The sequence below is a fragment of the Polypterus senegalus genome, chromosome 11 (genome assembly GCF_016835505.1).
Source record: "Polypterus senegalus isolate Bchr_013 chromosome 11, ASM1683550v1, whole genome shotgun sequence".
NCBI classification, from domain to species: domain Eukaryota; kingdom Metazoa; phylum Chordata; class Cladistia; order Polypteriformes; family Polypteridae; genus Polypterus; species Polypterus senegalus.
In genome coordinates, this window is record NC_053164.1 from 14,648,760 (window position 1) to 14,668,917 (window position 20,158).

A 20,158-nucleotide genomic window follows, 5' to 3' on the forward strand; every position below is an offset into this window, starting at 1 on the left:
ACAAATAAGAAATGAGGTCTGTGTCTAGCTGTGACCAAAATATTGCCATGTGTACTTGTGGTATTGATTGCCGAATGAATGTATTCAAATACATTGGCTTTATAATAAGTTCATTTTGTGCAACTAAAAGCAGCTGACTTTTAAAATTGGATGTAGAAGGAAGAGTATACATGCCATGAACTGAAAAAATTAAGCAGGTCCTGTTTTTCAGGTGCACTGACTGCAGTAAAATCTTTCAAAGCTTTCCACAGTAGGCTACGCTCTGCTGTTGTTACATGCAACAAAAAATCATCTAACAGTATTCCACTGTCTATAGTGGAGGTATTAAACACAATGGAAAGCAGAGTTGACCTGCAGAACCGAGGTGGTATACAATGGATGAGCTGACACATATGTGACAGTACTTTGCCAACAACAGAGAATATGCCAGGAGCTTCAGAGAACTGGTTTATAGGAAGACAAGGAACAAGGGCATCTTCCCCTTTAAACCATTCAGTAAAAGCCTTATTCCAAAAGGAAGAGAAAAGGTCTTTTGTTAAGCCTCCAAAGTCATCACCCTCCTCATCCATAAACTTTACACGTAAACGTTTGTTCAGAATGTCAGTTTTACTATAGATTGCTTGAACATCTTCTAAGATTTTTCTCTTCTTATGCTGATACAAATTTCATCTTCAACAAGCAATTCCAATTCAGAAAAACCTTCAACACATTAAAAACAATGTGAAAAGTGCATCTCAAAAAAAGCTGTTTATTTTTTACCTCATATCTTGTATTATTTGAAGACTGGCTAGAAAAAGTTCTGAGTTGTATAACAATGTAACAGTATCATCAGATCAGTAGGAAGTGGTAAGATGACAGAACATGGCGTAGCATAGGTATCTTTCAAGGTTTGTAATTAGAACTTTGAAACCTGCTCTAAAGGTATTCTTAAAGGTCATTTGTTGAGGTGGAACTGAAGCCAAAATAATATATCTAGCAATATGCTGAAATTGCTGTTACTTTAAAATTATTATTATAAAAATGAGAAGTCAACTAAAGTTTTTTGTGAGGGAAACAGATTCAGTTTACCCTAACAGAAAAATAGTATAAACTAAGGTCTTAGAATACATTTGTATTATTTGCTATACTACCTTTTTCTTCTTTCTTTTATCACTCAAGAGCTAAAACATTTTGAGTGAATGGTAATATTACCTTGTTTAAGATCCAACTCCTTTTCCTCAGAATGTGACTGGTGTATTTGGATCTTACAAAAATAAATAAACAAATAAATAAATAAATAAACTGAAAATGCAGACCACACAAGAAGCACAGTATTAATTATTATTTAATAACCACAGCTCTGATGGAAAACTAACCTCCAAACTGCACCCTACACCCCTCTCATAATTCTTTGTTTTAGTAAATTTACTACACAATGAGTTAAAAGAATGTATAACTCTCCTTAACAAAAAATGAATATGCTAAAAAAAACACATCATTTAATAAATATAGTTTTTTCTTCTCTTTTATAAAAGACCATTTAGTTTATCCTGGTGCACTAGAAAACACTGCAGTAGACAAGAACAGAATGTGACAAAGAAAAGATGAACTTTGATACGTACTGTTGGAGTCCCAGTATTTACATATGCAAAAGGAGAAGGTGGTGGTGTTGCTGTTGCTGCCTCAGTAGTCAGAGATAACAACTGAAACTAAAAAGTAAACCCCAAATTTTACCTAAAGTAGAATGGTTTATTAATAAATCCTTGTACTTATAAACTTAAATAAAGATTAATAAGAAACTAAATGCTGGAAACCATAGAGGTTTTATATCTGTACCAGAATTTATGAGCTTAAAGATATATACCTCTTGCTAGAACTACAGTACAGTATTTTGTCTTTGGTTTCAGAATTGCAGCTCCTACTGTAAAACCTAATCCTATGGTGTTATTAAAAGGATGTTTTTAATTAATATCAGGTTAAAGAATCCTGAAATTTCTCTCTATTTTTACATTAAGGTTTACATTGGAACACAATGTGAAAATGTACACATTTTTTCTATTTATACACAAGTGATTTTCAAATTAAACTTGCTTTAGATTGGTAAATTTGTACAATTCTGTAATACAAACAAACAGGCACTATGTTTTTATCATATTCTTTTATATTTAAACAAAAATGTGAAAATGTTTGCATACCTCTGGTTGGTTTGTAACATCTGCTACTCTCTGAACTGACTCTTCTCTAACTTCAACATCTAAGACAGGAGTCTAAAAATAAATAGTGTATATAACCCTAAAATACATTTTTGCTTTACTAAATACAATTTTAGAAAAAATGCAGTCTAGGTATAGTAAAAACACATTTTAAGTAATTGCAATACAGTATAACATTCACATTGTAATGCTTCATCTGTAAAGAATACATAAACCACACTTGCATTCTCTATCTAACAAACATACAAGAGATATCCTCTTATTAATCTTAGAATTTTAAATAATGAATCTTGGTATTACAGTATAGAGAAATGTATGCAACTTATGAGGTGGCCCTGACTAGCAGGTAGTTTCCAGGGGCTGGGCCGGCACTAGGCCACAACCTTTGCTTCCTTTTGCAAATGACCCCCTCTAATGCTGTACAAGACATCTATACATTATAAGTATATACAGATTGGGACCACTCCTACTGTCAAAGTACATTCAACTGCAAACACCCACCATATTTCATTTTAGTGGTGCCTTTGCCTGGTAAACTCCTGCCAGCTGCTGGCACACTTTATCAACTTCTTAAAGAAGTACTGTGAAATATACCCTTACCTCATGTTGGGGATGACTGTCTTCTATAGTCTGTACATTGACATTTAGCCTCTCCTGGTTGTTCCCTACATGATGAATTTCTGAGCTCAAAGCATCATGCACTTCTTCTAATTGGGTCTGACCTTCATTTTGCAAGTTGGTTTCAGGTCTGTCAGCAAAAGTAACTGAGGACATTCCTGCTTCTGTCAGCTGTATGACAATATAAAAATTATGCTAGCAGCTATATAATGCATGTACATGTTTGTGGATAAATAGGCACTATATGTGATAGATAGATGCCTGTTGATTTCTTTTGCAAAATGGTACTGTGAAAATGAAACAAATAAAAAAATATTCACACTTATATTATCAATATTAATTTATAATACAAGTTTGCTTACAAAACAAACCTGAACTGGTAGAGGTAGATCTCGTCCAGGAACTACAAAAATCTTCCCTTTTCCAATTTCCAATTCTAAATCATGTATTGTTGTTGCAGCAAGTTTTTTAAGACGTCTGCCTTTTTCTGCTTTTGCAAAGGTGAAGCCGGTCAAATGCAATGGTGCTTCAGGAAAGCTATCCTGTACAAACTTCTCAAAACGAGAAAAATTCCATTTCCTTTGAATTATTGACTTTGAGCCATATCTTTCAGTAGAACCAGGCTGTTCATGTTTAGGAACACCTGCAATATTTAAAATTGTTAACTACAGCCATTTCTTTGTAATATTACATTTTACAACACTTTTGAGATTTTAGTTATAGACTGTGTAATTACAGATGTTGAAATCACTTCATAATTAATACAATTTATACTTTACCTGCCAAAATATAGACACCTATACTATAAATTAAAATTACTAACCTAAACCATTTCTTGTCAACCTGGCCATTTCTAATGGTGGAGGGACAAAGTCTTCATTGTGTTTTTGTAACAGAAACAAGTTACTTTTCCAAATATCGCCTCTAACCCGTCCTTTATATTTTCTGCCTATAAAATACAGTGGGAGGTTATGTTTCACGAATTAGTTTAACACTAATACATCACATGTTTGTTAGTATGCGCTTATTATAATTAAAATACACAACCCCCGTGACCCTGTGTTACGATATAGCGGGTTGTGTAATGACCGACTGACTGACTGACAAACTTGCAAAGGAAAGTGGATATAAGGTTCCATCATGAATTAATCGTGATAAACGGGCAATTTTTAATTATGAAGTGAATTATTCCGTATCACGACTTGGAAGTTATTTAGTCATCACCTCCTCTTCTGTGATTCGTCTCTGCAGTTGAACGTCTTTGAAATAAGGCTCTAGTTTCGCGAACAAATGCGGCCGCTTCAGAATCTGCAGCCGAGTTCTGCCCTTCCATGTCTGCTCCAAGTTCTTCTTCTGCTTGATGTACGAATGTCAGCGCCTGGGCTAACACTCGCTGGACTTCACCCCTCTCTCTTGACATGTGATCTGCAAAAGGAAAGCTAAACAGTACACATAAGCACACATTTATCTAAATGTCGTCTACGTTGGAAAGCCGCATGATGAACATGTCGAAATTGACTTTCATATAAATAAGTAAATAACAAGCGCTGAGAAACTTATGCACAGCAAACATAAACGGCGCAAACAATCGTTCTCATATTTCATATTTTACACACATGGACAAAAAATATGGAAAAAAATCCTAACGCCAGAATAAAAAGGTAAAATATCGAGGAGTCGGACTGGAAACGACCGCCTTTATTCGAACTAAGAAACCCAAACGCGCAGCTGCCATTGATATTTTGTGTGAAACGGTGCTATATATGATTAAAACTCTGAAAAATTACTATAAAATGAATGTTGAGCATTACCTCTGGGGCGTGATTGTGACACTGCACTACTCGCACGTTGGAAAACAGAAATGCAAGTATATTTGTAATTCTATAATACACGAACGATTAACGGAAGCCTTTCACAGGAAGTGATGTGATTTTTGAATAATGAGTACAACTTTTAAATAAAGAGGAAGTGATTTAAAGATATCTGTAATTCATTTAAAGATATCTTTAAATAAAGAGGAAGTTATTTAAAGATATCTGTAATTCATTTAAAGATATCTGCAAATCATTTAAAGATATCTTGAAGTCATTTATAGATATCTTCAAATGATTAAGAGATATCTCAAATGATTTAAAGATATCTGGAAATATTTAGAGATATCTTTAAAGATTTAGAGATATCTTTAAATGTTTTAATGATATCTCTGAATGATAATTTGGCTTGCCATACGTGTGAGCAGGTCCCTCAAGTTAATGTTAATTTTAAAGTTAATGAAATAAACTATTAAGCAGGTAGAAGGTCTGTAGTTGATTCCAAGTTTGGAATTTTCACTTGGAAGCTATTGCTGTGAATTTCACCTTGGAATTAATAAAGTATCTATCTATCTATCTATCTATCTATCTATCTATCTATCTATCTATCTATCTATCTATCTATCTATCTATCTATTATAGTGCTGTTCACTATCTATCTATCTATCTATCTATCTATCTATCTATCTATCATATAGTGCCTTTCATATCTATCTATCTATCTATCTATCTATCTATCTATCTATCTATCTATCATATAGTGCCTTTCATATCTATCTATCTATCTATCTATCTATCTATCTATCTATCTATCTATCTATCTATCTATCTATCTATCTATCTAAAGCTGTCCATGCAAGTAAAAAAGGCCATCATTGGGAAGAGAAAACAAAACAAACCCACCTGAGAGACAATAGAAACACCACTAGTGGTCAAATCAACCATCTGGTACATACTTAAAGAGAAGGAGCACACTGGTGAACTCAGCAACACCAGAAGGCCTGGACAACCACAGAAGACAACTGTGCTGGACGATTGCAGAAGTCTGTCTTTGGTGAAGAAGAACCCCTTCATGACATTTAGTCAAACCAAGATCACCTTCTGGGAGCTAGGCCTATCATGGCCGAAGTCTACAATCAAGAGAAGACGTCATGAAATTTGAAATAAAACAATTAAGATGTGATTGAAGTGTAGACTTACAGTTTTTATTTAAGGGGTCTAACAAAAACATTGTATGAGCCCCCATTTTCAGGAGATCAAAGTAAAATAATCATGACTATAATCATCATTATGAAAATTCTGAGGAAAAAAAATGAATTTAATCCATTTTGGAATAAGGCTGTAACATAACAAAATGTGGAAAAAGTGATGAGCTGTGAATACTTTCCAGATGCACTGTATATATATATATTTTTTTTTTATTTTGAGAAACATTGTTCCTACATCTTTCACTTTTGTTATTTTTAAACATACTATGTATTTATTCATTATAAAAGTATGAAAAAGTGTATTTCCTTTTTTAGAGTTATAAAAATTAACAATAGCACTGTATCAATATGGGTGAATAAAAACATTCATATTAGATGAGGAGTGGACACATAAAAGACGCTGGTGATGTTTAGTGTTGATAAGACATGTTAGACATGTAAGTAAGTTTTCACTGCACTCTGTTCACTTGCTTTTAATTATGACCTGAACCATTTGTTGCTATTTAAATTCTTGTCTATCACTAGAGAATATTTTCATTTTATAGCTGTTTAATTTGACTTTTATAGTCTCAATAATTATGCTTGGTGTAGCGGTTAAGGCTTTGGAGTTCAAACCCTGAGGTTGTGGGTTCAAATCCCACGACTGACACCACTGTGTGACCATGAACAAGTCACTGGACCTGCCTGTGCTCTGATTGAAAAACCAAAAGAAAGGGAAACAAGCATATCATAAATGTTACAAGTCTACTTAGATAAAGGTGTCAGCCAAATAAGTAAATGTAAATGTTTTACGGAGACACCCCAACATAATACTAAAAACACATCACATAGAACATAAACTTATTACAAATAAATGTAATATAGCAGCAAACACTTACTGTAAAATTTTAAGTTCAAACATATCTCTCTATTATGAAAAAAAACTTGGGACAAGACTTTATTCTGGCGACGAGACGTGATCTTTTGAAGAGAGACAGAGAGACACTTTTACGTCCCACGAGACAGGCAAGTCACGTCATACTTACAACCTTTGGAAGCAAGTCCTGTGATACACATGCAGAGCAGGTTAGAGATAATGGAAGTAGGAAAATTCGAAAGTCTCAAAAAAAGGTTAATAAAGATCCCATTAGCACAAGCAAATGGAAAATAGTACTCTGTGAAATAGCGGAACAGCGAAAAGTGATTGCATGGTGTTTGAGGACAAAAGTCTAGGCGCTGTACAGGCTTTTAAACATTCGAAGCGCCGCACAAAATGCAGAGCACGCGGCTGATCGAGCAAAGAGGAGGTAAAAAAAACCAACTGTTATTTGTTTCCCATTGTATCACCGTTTAAGAGGGGTTTTAGAGGAGCGACCGAGTCTCCTAGGTATGCATTCAGCCACATTCTTCACAACGGCGTGTGGCGCTGGCTAGGGGGGAAAGGGGTTGGCGAGCAAAATCCCCTAGCTATACATTAAAATTAAGTCAACATTTAGATTTGACTAAAGATTGATTTAAATGATAACAGTTCACTCTCCCAGTTTAAGTCTGTGGAAGTAAAGTTGAACTTTTTTAAAAGATTGAAAGCCATTGGAATGAAGAAGGATTTGTAGCAGTTTCTTTTTATTCTTGAATCCTTCAGCCTGTGACCTTATAACAACTGGAACTGAGAATAGATTACAGAACCTTAACAAGTGGACAATCACAGTTAACATTAGGTACACAGGAAGGCCCATTATGTTGTACAGTACGTAGGCCTCTTTTCACAGATAATGTAGGGAAGTCTACCTGGGGCTTACCTAACCCTTTTGTGTTGTATTGCAGTAGTCACCATATTACCCTGAAAATAGGTGGGGCTGAATGGATGATTGAAGTCACACAGGTATGCTGCACTCTGCATTCATTGAAGCTCTGTAACATTTGTGTAACACTTTCAATGTCTGGGTAAGGTCAAGAAGAAAGGCAGAGACTTCTGATGCAATGCATGAATACAACGTTTCTGACGGATGGGGGAAGGCAGCTACTGAGGGACACTGCCTCCACTAAGACACCACATGGTGAGTTCCCTGCAGCATAGTGGTGCCCCAGGCCATCATGGGATCTGTAGTTTGGCATCACAGCCCTGCTTGGTACTGTGGGTGCCGCCAGGAGAAGCTGCAGGAAGATCTGGGGATTTTTTTCTGTATAGCCCAGAAGTACTCCCAACTCACAGGGACAGAAGCCCCAAAGTACTTCTGGGCTGAAGAAAACCACAAGTAACTCCATCTGACCCAGAAGTGCTGGCAAGTCATGAGGATGGAAGAACGGAAAGAAAGAAGGACTATATAAAAGACAACTGAAGACCCAGTTAGCTAGCTGAAGTTGGGAGGTAGTAGGACAGATCTTGCTGGGAGGTGTAGAGGAGAGATTTGTGTTGATTTATTGCAATTACTATTATGACTTGCCTGTTTAAGGTGGCGGAGGTGCTTTGGGGCACTATGAAAACAAGAAGAACAATTAAATACAGTACATTCCTGGTGATTTTACCCTGAGTTCAGTGTGTCTGTCTGTTGGGTTGAAAGTGGAGACAGCAACCTCTAGCGTCTTACACCTTACAGAAGATGGGGGGGATCATGGAAAAGGACACAGCAAGCGACTTTGGAAGATGATCGGGAAGAGTAACGGTTGTCACATATACACATCAGATGGTCACCTTCCACATTCCTCCCAGGTATGTAGTTCCACTCCGGAAAGAGATGGGGCACTGCAGCTAACTGTATTGTCTTCCTTTTACTCCACAGTACTGAGAAACCTTCCAGTGGGAGCAACTGACTAAGCCCCTTCTGGTCACCTAGACCTCAAAAGCACAACTGCCTAGAAGGAGGCATCACCTCCACTCTTCTAGGAACGCTGTCCACAACATTTTGGACCGTGTCTGTAGAAATTTGTGACCATTCAGCCAAAAGAGCATACAGTGCATCCGGAAAGTATTCACAGCGCATCACTTTTTCCACATTTTGTTATTACAGCCTTATTCCAAAATGGATTAAATTCATTTCTTTCCTCAGAATTCTACACACAACACCCCATAATGACAACGTGAAAAAAGTTTACTTGAGGTTTTTGCAAATTTATTAAAAATAAAAAAACTGACAAATCCCATGTACATAAGTATTCACAGCCTTGTCGATGCACCTTTGGCACCAATTACAGCCTCAAGTCTTTTTGAATATGATGCCACAAGCTTGGCACACCTATCCTTGGCCAGTTTCACCCATTCCTCTTTGCAGAACCTCTCAAGCTCCATCAGGTTGGATGGGAAGCGTCGGTGCACAGCCATTTTAAGATCTCTCCAGCGATGTTCAATCAGATTCAAGTTTGGACTCTGGCTGGGCCACTCAAGGACATTCACAGAGTTGTCCTGAAGCCACTCCTTTGATATCTTGGCTGTGTGCTTAGGGTCGTTGTCCTGCAGAAAGATGACCCGTCGCCCCAGTCTGAGGTCAAGATCGCTCTGGAGCAGGTTTTCATCCAGGATGTCTCTGTACATTGCTGCAGTCATCTTTCCCTTTATCCTGACTAGTCTCCCAGTTCCTGCCGCTGAAAAACATCCCCACAGCATGATGCTGCCACCACCATGATTCACTGTAGGGATGGTATTGGCCTGGTGATGAGTGGTGCCTGGCTTCTTCCAAACGTGACGCCTGGCATTCACACCAAAAAGTTCAATCTTTGTCTCATCAGACCAGAGTATTTTGTTTCTCATGGTCTGAGAGTCCTTCAGGTGCCTTTTGGCAAACTCCAGGCGGGCTGCCATGTGCCTTTTACTAAGGAGTGGCTTCCGTCTGGCCAGTCTACCATACAGGCCTGATTGGTGGATTGCTGCAGAGATGGTTGTCCTTCTGGAAGGTTCTCCTCACTCCACAGAGGACCTCTGGAGCTCTGACAGAGTGACCATTGGGTTCTTGGTCACTTCCCTGACTAAGGACCTTCTCCCCCAATTGCTCAGTTTAGATGGCCGGCCAGCTCTAGGAAGAATCCTGGTGGTTTCGAACTTCTTCCACTTACGGATGATGAGGACCTTCAAGGCAGCAGAAATTTTTCTGTAACCTTGATTTGTGCCTCGAAACAATCCTGTCTCGGAGGTCGACAGACAATTCCTTTGACTTCATGCTTGGTTTGTGCTCTGACATGAACTGTCAACTGTGGGACCTTCTATAGACAGGTGTGTGCCTTTCCAAATCATGTCACATCAACTGAATTTACCACAGGTGGACTCCAATTAAGCTGCAGAAACATCTCAAGGATGATCAGGGGAAACAGGATACACCCAAGCTCAATTTGGAGCTTCATGGCAAAGGCTGTGAATACTTATGTACATGTGATTTCTCAATTTTTTTATTTTTAATAAATTTGCAAAAACCTCAAGTAAACTTTTTTCACATTGTCATTATGGGTGGTTGTGTGTAGAATTCTAAGGAAAGAAATGAATTTAATCCATTTTGGAATAAGGCTGTAACATAACAAAATGTGGAAAAAGTGATGCGCTGTGAATACTTTCCGGATGCACTGTATGTGGGGTCAGGTACTAATGTTGGAAGTAAAGATTTTACACTTCAATTCATCCCAAAGGTGTTCAGTATGGTTGAGGTCATGGACATGTGCAGGCCACTCGAGTTCCACAATGTCTTTATGGACCTGGATTTGTGCACCGGGGCACAGTAATGATGGGACAGGAAGGACCTTCACAAACTGTTACCACCAAATTGGAAGAGCACAATTGTCTAAAATGACTTTGTATGCTGTAGCTTTAAGAGTACCCTTCACTGGAGCCAAGGGGCCAAGCCCTAAACCCCAGATCATTGGCCCTCCTTTAACAACTTTACAGTAGGTACTAATTAGTCCAAAAGACAGTGTTGCCCTGGCATCTGCCAAATAACAAAGTTTGATTCATCACTCAAAAGAATAGTTTCCACTGCTCCAGAGTCCAATGGTGGTGGTGGTGTGCTTTCCACCACTCCAGCCAACGCTTGTGTGCATAGTGATCTTTGGTTTGCGTGCATGTGCTTGGCTATGGAAACTCAATTCATGAAGCTCCTGACACACAGCTCTTATGGTGATGTTGCTTCCAGAGGCAGTTTAGAACTCTGTTGTGAGTGGTGCCATAGAAGATAGGCCATTTGTATGTACAATGTGGTTCAGCACTTGCCAGCCCTACTCTGTGTGTGTGGTTTGCATCTTCATTGCGGGCAGCACGGTGGCACAGTGGTACCACTGCTGCCTCGCAGTAAGGAGACCTGGGTTCGCTTCCTGGGGTCCTCCCTGCATGGAGTTTGCATTTTCTCCCCGTGTCTGCGTGGGTTTCCTCCCACAGTCCAAAGACATGCAGTTTAGGTGCATTGGCGAACCTAAATTGTCCCTGCTGTGTGTGTGTGTGTCCTGCGGTAGGATGGCGCCCGGCCCGGGATTTGTTCCTGCCTTGTGCCCTGTGTTGGCTGGGATTGGCTCCAGCAGACCCACGTGACCCTGTGTTAGGATATAGTGGGTTGGAAACTGACTGACATCTTCATGGCAGAGAAGTTGTTCCTCCTTGTCACTTCCACTTCATAATAATATCACATACAGTTGAACAGGATGAATGTAGAAGTGCAGAAATTTCATATACTGACTTTTGTCAAAGTTGGCATCCAGTGGCGACTTTTACAGTCACTGAGGTCTTCAGTATGACACATTCTACTGCCAATGGAAACTGTCAGGCTATGTGCTTTATTTGTTAAACCTGTTAACAATGCACGGCTGCAGCACCAGAAATTTTGGCCGTATAGAGAATAACAACAGGTATCTGGAAATAAATGTTACATTATCAGATCCACTGCAAAACTAATGCCATTTTTGTAATATCAGCCAATACAATGGACTACAGATAAGTGTGATCTGAGAAAAAAAGCCGGCTACATATGCTGTATTGACATTCAATGGAACAGACAAGAAATACGAGCATCCCCACTGAGAAACTTGATGGGAAAGCCTGATGTGATAACTCCCAGTGGGGCAATTCAGAGAAAACAAAGAGACAGTTGAACTCTCAACTCTTTAAATATAATGAAATGGAAATTAATATGTAATGATGTCAATCAGAAATGGGCAGGATAAGAGGTGAATGGTTGAATAAGCAGAGAGCATAGGTACTCAATTGGCCTGTCTGTTGTCCTGCTCAGTCTTAGATTGAGAACATGTGGCACATTATGAAGTGCAAAATACAGTAATGAAGACGCCATACATTTGTGCAGGTAAAGACTTGCAGGACAGAGGATTGCAAAGCTTAATCATTTTGTGTCTTCAGTGCCTAAATGTTTAATAAGTATTTCTACCACCTAATCAGGGCACCATGCAGTCCCTACATTGATGGATTGAAGGGCAGATGTCCACATAACCATCATCATCTTATTCTTCCATGTGAAGCCTGAAAGGACTAACTGAGATCATTGATGTTAGGTAGAATGCCCATGGGAAGCTGGGTGGTCTTGTGGCCATGGAACCCCTGCAGATTTAGTTTTTTGTTTTTTCTCCAATCCTCTGGAGTTTTTTTTGCCTCCCGGCCATCGGACCTTACTTTATTCTTTGTTACTTAGCATTGCCTAATCTTATTTTCATATATACACATATATATATATATATATATATATATATATATATATATATATATATATATAGTATATATATATATTCTTTCTTCATTTTATAAAGCACTTTGAGCTACATCATTTGTATGAAAACGTGCTATAGAAATAAATACTGTATACTTTGAAAAAACAATTAAAGGTAAAACATTAAATACAGTAATCCCTCCTCGATCGCGGGAGTAGTGTTCCAGAACCCCCCACGATAGGTGAAAATCCGCGAAGTAGAAACCATATGTTTGTATGGTTATTTTTATATATTTTAAGCCCTTATAAACTCTCCCACCCTGTTAACATTATTAGAGCCCTCTAGACATGAAATAACACCCTTTAGTCAAAAGTTTAAACTGTGCTCCATGACAAGACAGAGATGACAGTTCTTTCTCACAATTAAAAGAAAGCAAACATATCTTATCTTCAAAGGAGCGCCGTCAGGAGCAGAGAATGTCAGAGAGAGCTCGCTAAGAAAAGCAAACAATCAAAAAATCAATACCTGCTTTTAAGTATACAGAAGCACCGCGATAAAGCGGCATTTTGTAGAGGAGCGTCCGTGTCCTCTGTGCAAACAGCCCCTCTGCTCACACCCCCCGTCAGGCAGAGAGAGTGAGAAAGACAGAGAGAAGCAAACAAGCACCGCGCGGGAAGCATATCTTATAGCATTGAGGAGTTTTAGTTAATATGTAATACGTGCTCTGATTGGGTAGCTTCTAAGCCTTCCGCCAATAGCGTCCCTTGTATGAAATCAACTGGGCAAACAAACTGAGGAAGCATGTACCATAAATTAAAGACCCATTGTCCGCAGAAATCCGCGAACCAGCGAAAAATCTGTGATATATGTTTAGATGTGCTTACATTTAAAATCCGCGATAGAGTGAAGCCGCGAAAGTCGAAGCGCGCTTTAGCAAGGGATCACTGTAATACATTGTTGTATTGCTTTCAATATAGGACAAGGTGATGAGAATTTCCAGATCACTCCTTGAGTAGTACTTTATGGTGTTTACGATAATCAAAATATGAGGCATTCAACCAAACAGGTACAATCATTCTTATAGCAGAAAATGGTGGCAGGAAATGACAAAAACTGACATCAGTGACATCATGGAAATGGCTCTGGAAGGGATGTCATCAGGGATGGCTGGAAGTGACATCTTTATGGAGGAGCTGGAAGTGACTTCATTAAGGATGGTCGGATGTGACGTCGTTATGGTGGTGCCGGCAGTGATGTCATCTATGGATTGGATTATGGGATTGTGGGCATTTTGAGAACCAGGAAATATGGTCAGTGAATTATTGTTTTTCTTCTTTGTTTCTGTAAATGGAGTGAGAGAGACATTAGTACTTATAATCAACCCTTTATCTCACGAAACATCACTTACCTTAGGACTTGTTGGCTGCTTTCTAAGCGCACGTGTGTGACTATATATATATATATATATATATATATATATATATATATATATATATATATATAGTGGGTATAGAAAAATATCACCCCCTTTGAAATATTTTGCTTTGCAGCCTTAAATGAAAACACACAAACCAATATTATTTCCATCCTTACTTCCGTAATGCAATCTATAACATCCAAGTGAAAGATATCACAGCTACAGTTCAGAAGAATTTAAAAAAAAATAAAACAAGAAGTCTTTAGATAAATAAAGGATCACCCCCTCCTAAACTCAATCAGGTGTCAGTGCCCACCATTCCCATTGCAGTTACTGGCTTCCTTCCACCTGTGATCAGTTGTAATAAGTGTGACTAGTGAAGTTGTTCCTGGTCCACTCATTCCCTTACTTGGCAGTGCAACTGACAGCAAACAACTGACTCTGGGTGGCAAGCCACTTTGAAAAGATCTCAGGGATAGAGCTGCGGACAGACATAAGGCAGGAGATGGAGACAAAAACATCTCAAAGGCTTTATCAATCCCAAGGAGCTCAGTAAAGTCCATTATAAAGAAGTGACAAGTGTTTGGTCCTACTAGGACCTTCCCCGGATCCGGCCGTCCCTCCAAACTGGATGGAAGAGCAAGGAGGAAACTGGTAAGAGAGGCTACAAAGAGGCCAATGGCCACCTTGAAGGAGTTACAGGTTTTTATGGCAAAGAGTGGTCATTGTGTGTATGTGACAACAATTTCACAAGCGCTCCACAATTGTGGCTTGTTCAGGAGGGTCTCAAGGAAAAAGCCACTTCTCAAGAAAGGCCACATTAAGACTCGTTTGAGCTTTGCCAGAATGCACCTTGAAGATTCTGATGCCAAGTGGAAAAAGGTCTTATGGTCAGATGAGACCAAAATCAAACTATTTGGCCTCAACACCAAACAGTCCACCAATGCAGCTCACCATCCACAACACACCATACCTACAATAAAGCATGGAGGGGGCAGCATACTGTTGTGGGGGTGTTTCTCTGCTGCAGGGCCTGAGGGCTCTCATTAGGGCAGAAGGAAAAATGGATGGGGCAAAATACCGTCAAATTCTGGAGGAAAAACTGCTACTGACCACACAGTGGCTGAAGGAGAAAAAAGTGAATGTCCTGGTGTGGCCAGTCAGCGCCCAGACCTAAATCTGTGCAAAGATCTGAAGATAGCAGACCACCAACGCTCACCATCCAATGTGACCGAACTTGAACAGTTGAACTGTAAAGAAGAGTGGGGGGCAAATATCACACAATCTAGAGGAGCAAAGCTGATAGAGAAAAATCTCAACAGACTCGAGGCTGTCATTAAAGCAAAAAGGGGTTCAACAAAATGACATTGACATTGGGGGTGATCCTTTATTAATCTCAGTAGGTCTTGGTTTTTATTTTTTTTATTATTCTTCTGAACTGTAGCTGTGATACATTTCACTTGGATGTTTTAGGTTGCATTGAGTAAGTAAAGCTGGGAAGGAATATTTATGTGTGGGTTTTCATTTAAGGCTATAAAGCAAAAAAATGGGAATATTTCGAAGGGTGGATTCTTTTCTAAACCCACTTTACATATATTGCAGGGGTTGGCCGGGCGCTTATACCCAGCCGGGATGCCTGGAAGGACCGGGAGAGGGATTATACATCCCCTGGGCAACGAGAGGGCAGCCACCCTGGTCTGTATGGGGGCCACGGGAACCGAGCATGGAAGCTCAACCCTATTGGGGTCCGTGGCCAGCACAAGGGGGCACCCGGAGGATTGAGGAGCCCTGGATGTCAGCACTTCCGTCACACCCAGTGGAAATAAAAGAGGCCATCTTCCTCCAGTTGGGGGCCAGAGTCGGGAGGAAGAAGACAAAGCTCGGGAGAGAGGAACAAAGGCAGTGAAGGAAGGACCATTGAGAGGCCCGGACTTAAGAAAGGTGTTTGGTGCAGGGGCACTGTGTTGTGTGCGGGATAATTTATAATATAAATAAACATGTGTGTTTCGGGACTTCCTGTGTCTGTCTGTGTTGTGTCCGGGCTGGTTTACCACAATATATATATTTATAAGTTAAATGGGTCATTCCTGCAAGATTTTTCAGGTAAGGATGACATGTTTTGAAATAAGGTAGTTCCAGTTACTAATCATGGCACCCAGAAGTGATGATGTGCTGCATCTTCGTCAGCATATAGTGTATAGGCAAAAAATTCACTGTAGATAGATAGATAGATAGATAGATAGATAGATAGATAGATAGATAGATAGATAGATAGATAGATAGATAGATCGATCGATCAACATTTATTTATATAGCACATATTCATACAAAAAAATGTAGCTCAAAGTGCTTTACAAAATGAATAGAAAAATAGAAGACACAATAAAAAATAAACATAAGTCAACATTAATTAACATAGAACAAGTAAGGTCCGATGGCCAGGGTGGACAGAAAAAACAAAAAAAAACTCCAAAGGCTGGAGAAAAAAATAAAATCTGTAGGGGTTCCAGACCAAGAGACCGCCCAGTCCCCTCTGGGCAATCTACCTAACATAAATCAAACAGTCCTCTTTGTATTTAGGGTTTTCATGGAAGGACCTGATGATGATGGTCACGTAGACTTCTGGCTTTCAGTCCATCAATGTTGGTGCATCATGATGCTTTGAGTAGGTGGTGGTGGCGCAGGCCGCCACCACAAAGAAACCGGAAAAAGAAACAGAAGAGATAGATAGATAGATACTTTATTAATCCCAAGGGGAAATTTCTTTAAAATCTTTACATGCAATCTGCATAATATAGATACACACACATACACACACAGTATAATATATTCACTCTATTTGTAGTCAATCTGATATTGTCACATTTCTCTTGTTCCTGGAACATTAAAGGTTTCCTAAATATTTGGAATTGGGGGTGTTGTATGCTGTCTCAGTGCTGGAAGCTGTAAGGGATGGATCTGTGTCCCATTCAGGGTTTCTTCTGCCTTATACTTAAGGATGCTGTTAATTAGTTTCAGACCAAAGGAACTCTTAATTTGTTTAGAGGGGCTCAAAAACGAATGCATGCGCAGACTGGCTATAGCTAGTTACCCTGGAATGGACTGGCATCTCCTTGGTTTCTGACCTTTAGGCCAAGGCTGGTAGGATAGGATCCAGATGGCACTTACACTTTAGTGGTTTTAAAATGATGTGAAATGATCTTTGGGTCTATGCAGGTGTCCTACAATTGGATAGTCCGCTTAGCAAGGCTCTGTCCTCCTTAAATTCTGTAAAAAGAATATTCTGAAAGAGTTATTTGATATAAGGACACCTGTTTAACATCAACAAAAATCCTTTAGGGAACTCTCACAGTAGAATTGTTTGGCTGGGCCTCCTTTGAACAAGATTCCATCATGTAAAGGCATTTGGATGTGTCTTGGCAGCTACAGGCCTCTGGCAGGGAATTGAGCATTCCTTGCATTTTTCTTGTAGCTTGTCTGGAATTCCCAGATACAAAAAAAAAAAGTTTCTGAGAAAATTAGGAATTGAGGACAACAGAGATCAAAGGCATTTTTCTTTAGGTGAGCCTAGCAAAGAATTGTTAAGCAATACATAAGGGTAAAAAACAAAGGCATTCTTTCCAAGAGCCGTAAGAGTAGCCTTAAATCAAAGTGAGAAGATAAAAGTACCGTCTTTGAAATTCAGACGCGGTTACCTCTTAAAGGGGCAACATACCTCAGTGTTTAAACAGAGAGGACATCACCTTGATCACGTAACACTGGACACCATTACAGTAAGCAACACAGACAGTGCCAGACCAAAGGGAGGAACAACGATATAGAGTTGAGGTACCAGATAATGAAACTTCATATAACCGATGAAGAAAGCAAACAGACTGGCAAGTTTGAAAAAATACAAAAATAACAGCCAGGGCTGCGAGGTAGTGTCTTCTCAGATGCAGGTCTTTTGACTGAGATCTTCTTGAGATGGCATCCTAGTTCAGCTGGCCCCAGAGAAAGGGCAAGGTATGAGTAGGTGGAAGTGGAAATGACATCAGGGTCCTTTGCACCAATGAAAAAAGAAAAGAGAGGCATTAAGTGACAGTGCCATCTCTCAACTTGGGGTGGAATTACCAGTTGATGAGTCCTGATCTCGTCTCCCATTCCCACATGTCTGACAATAGATAGATAGCACTTCATTTTCCCCCAGTGAGAAATTTGGCTTTTAACATGAAGCTCAAAAAATATTTTTTATATGACAACAACAACAGATACACAACATCAATCCATCTATTATCCAACCCGCTATATTCTAACTACAGGGTCACAGGGGTCCGCTGGAGCCAATCCCAGCCAACACAGGGTGCAAGGCAGGAAACAAACCCCGGGCAGGGCGCCAGCCCACCAATATTATTAATTTGATTTATTGTTGATGGTTCTTTAATGTACGTAATATAAAAATGTAATCATTGTGTTGCAGTTTACCCCTCAAATATCCATTCCCTTATCTGAGTGTACAAGAAAGCCCGAAGGAGACGACTCTCGATTTTTTTGTTGTGAAGGAGGGTGAGCACAGCAGTATAAATTAGAGCAGCTAAACTATTATTCAAAAGCAAGGACTACAGTAACCTTAGTAAAGTGTTTTATTACTGAGCACACAATGCAAATACATTCATAGTGCAAAAAAAACAAAACAAACAAAATGTCAAGACACTGCTTGGAAAATCTGAGCCCATTGTGTGACTTTGCTGAGATCTCTGCTGAAACTCAAGAGGAGACCCTTGTAAGAATATTGGGTTTTTAGAAGTTTTTTCAAACTTTGGTTTATCCATCCATCTATTATCCAACCTGCTATATCCTAACTACAGGGTCACGCGGGGTCCACTGGTGCCAATCCCAGCCAACACAGGGCGCAAGGCAGGAAACAAATCCTTCATAGTTTGTACTGTTGTGTTGTATTCCTGAGGTGGCCATGATAGATTGGCCATCAAGTTCTCTGAAGAGGTTTACTTGTGTTCTGTTTTGTGTTTTGTATTTACCCAATTTGTTGTTTTACACCCACTGCACCCCTACCAATCTGGAAATAGGGTGTCTCTCTCTGAATTGCCATTACCAAGAATTCTTCCATTTTGTTCCCAACACATTTTTTTCTTGTCCTCTTCAAGAGTCACGGCTGGGGGGACTGTCAAAAAACAGGGTCTGTTAAAGCCCATTGAGACCTTTGTTGTGTGATTTTGGGCTATAGAAGAAGTAAATGTATTTTTGTTGTCAGGGCGGCACAGTGGCGCAGTGGTAGCGCTGCTGCCTCACAATAAGGAGACCTGAGTTTGCTTCCCGGGTCCTCCCTACATGGAGTTTGCATGTTCTCCCCGTGTCTACGTGGGTTTTCTCCCACAGTCCAAAGACATAAAGTTTATGTGCATTGGCAATTCTAAATTGTCCCTTGTGTGTGCTTGGCGTGGGTGTGTGTATCCTGTGGTGGGTTGGCGCCCTGCCTGGGGTTTGTTCCTGTGCCGGCTGGGATTGGCTCCAGCAGACCTCTGTGACCCTGTGTTAGTATATACAGTAGCAGGTTGGATGATGGATGGACAGTCAGTCCAAATCTTTGGCTCCTCCCTACCCTTAAAATACATTAATGGACAGAGTAAAACCACACCCACAATTGTTCATTTTTCTTGGTTGAGTCTCACTGTGCATGAACCAAACATTGTGATTTTTAGGTTTTCTTTTATCAAACTAGAAGTGCTGCATCAGAGCTGAAAGCAAATTTGGAAGATGTACTCTCCATTATTTACACTGCCACTCAAGCCACTGAAGCCCCCCACTGTATATTTCTGACGCCACTGTATATTTCTAAACCTGCTCTATACTTATATCAGTTAGTGTAGTTGCGCCTTTCCCATGTTAAGAATGAGTTCAAACACCATTTAGCTACTGTACATGTTGCTAACTTTGGTTCTTTACAGTAATGATCTGCTTTTAATATTTGCTCAATCAATGCAGTCTCATATCTTCTTCTTTCGGCTGCTCCCATTAGGAGTTGCCATAGCAGATCATCTTCTTCCATATCTTCCTCTCCTCCCTATCTTGTTCTGTCACACCCATCACCTGCATGTCCTCTCTCACCAAACCTTCTCTTAGGCCTTCCTCTTTTCCTCTTGCCTGCCAGCTCTATCCTTAGCATCCTTCTCCCAACATACCCAGCACCTCTCCTCTGCACATGTCCAAACCAACACAATCTCACCTCTCTGACTTTGTCTATGAAACGTCCAACTTGAGCCGACCCTTTAATGTCGTCATTTCTAATCCTGTCCGTCCTCGTCACAC

The 20,158-nt window shown here is 39.7% G+C and overlaps 1 protein-coding gene across 1 annotated transcript; it reads right to left on the reverse strand.

The window, feature by feature from the left end:
- Nucleotides 1–631: 631 nt before the first annotated feature.
- Nucleotides 632–4,329, reverse strand: LOC120539716. Its single transcript, XM_039770099.1, has 8 exons — nucleotides 4,035–4,329; nucleotides 3,634–3,759; nucleotides 3,182–3,453; nucleotides 2,793–2,981; nucleotides 2,175–2,246; nucleotides 1,602–1,688; nucleotides 1,192–1,243; nucleotides 632–699 (listed from the first exon to the last, which is right to left on the reverse strand). The coding sequence occupies exons 1-8, from the start codon at nucleotides 4,228–4,230 to the stop codon at nucleotides 632–634; spliced, it is 1,062 nt and encodes a 353-aa protein (XP_039626033.1). The 5' UTR covers nucleotides 4,231–4,329.
- Nucleotides 4,330–20,158: the final 15,829 nt, after the last annotated feature.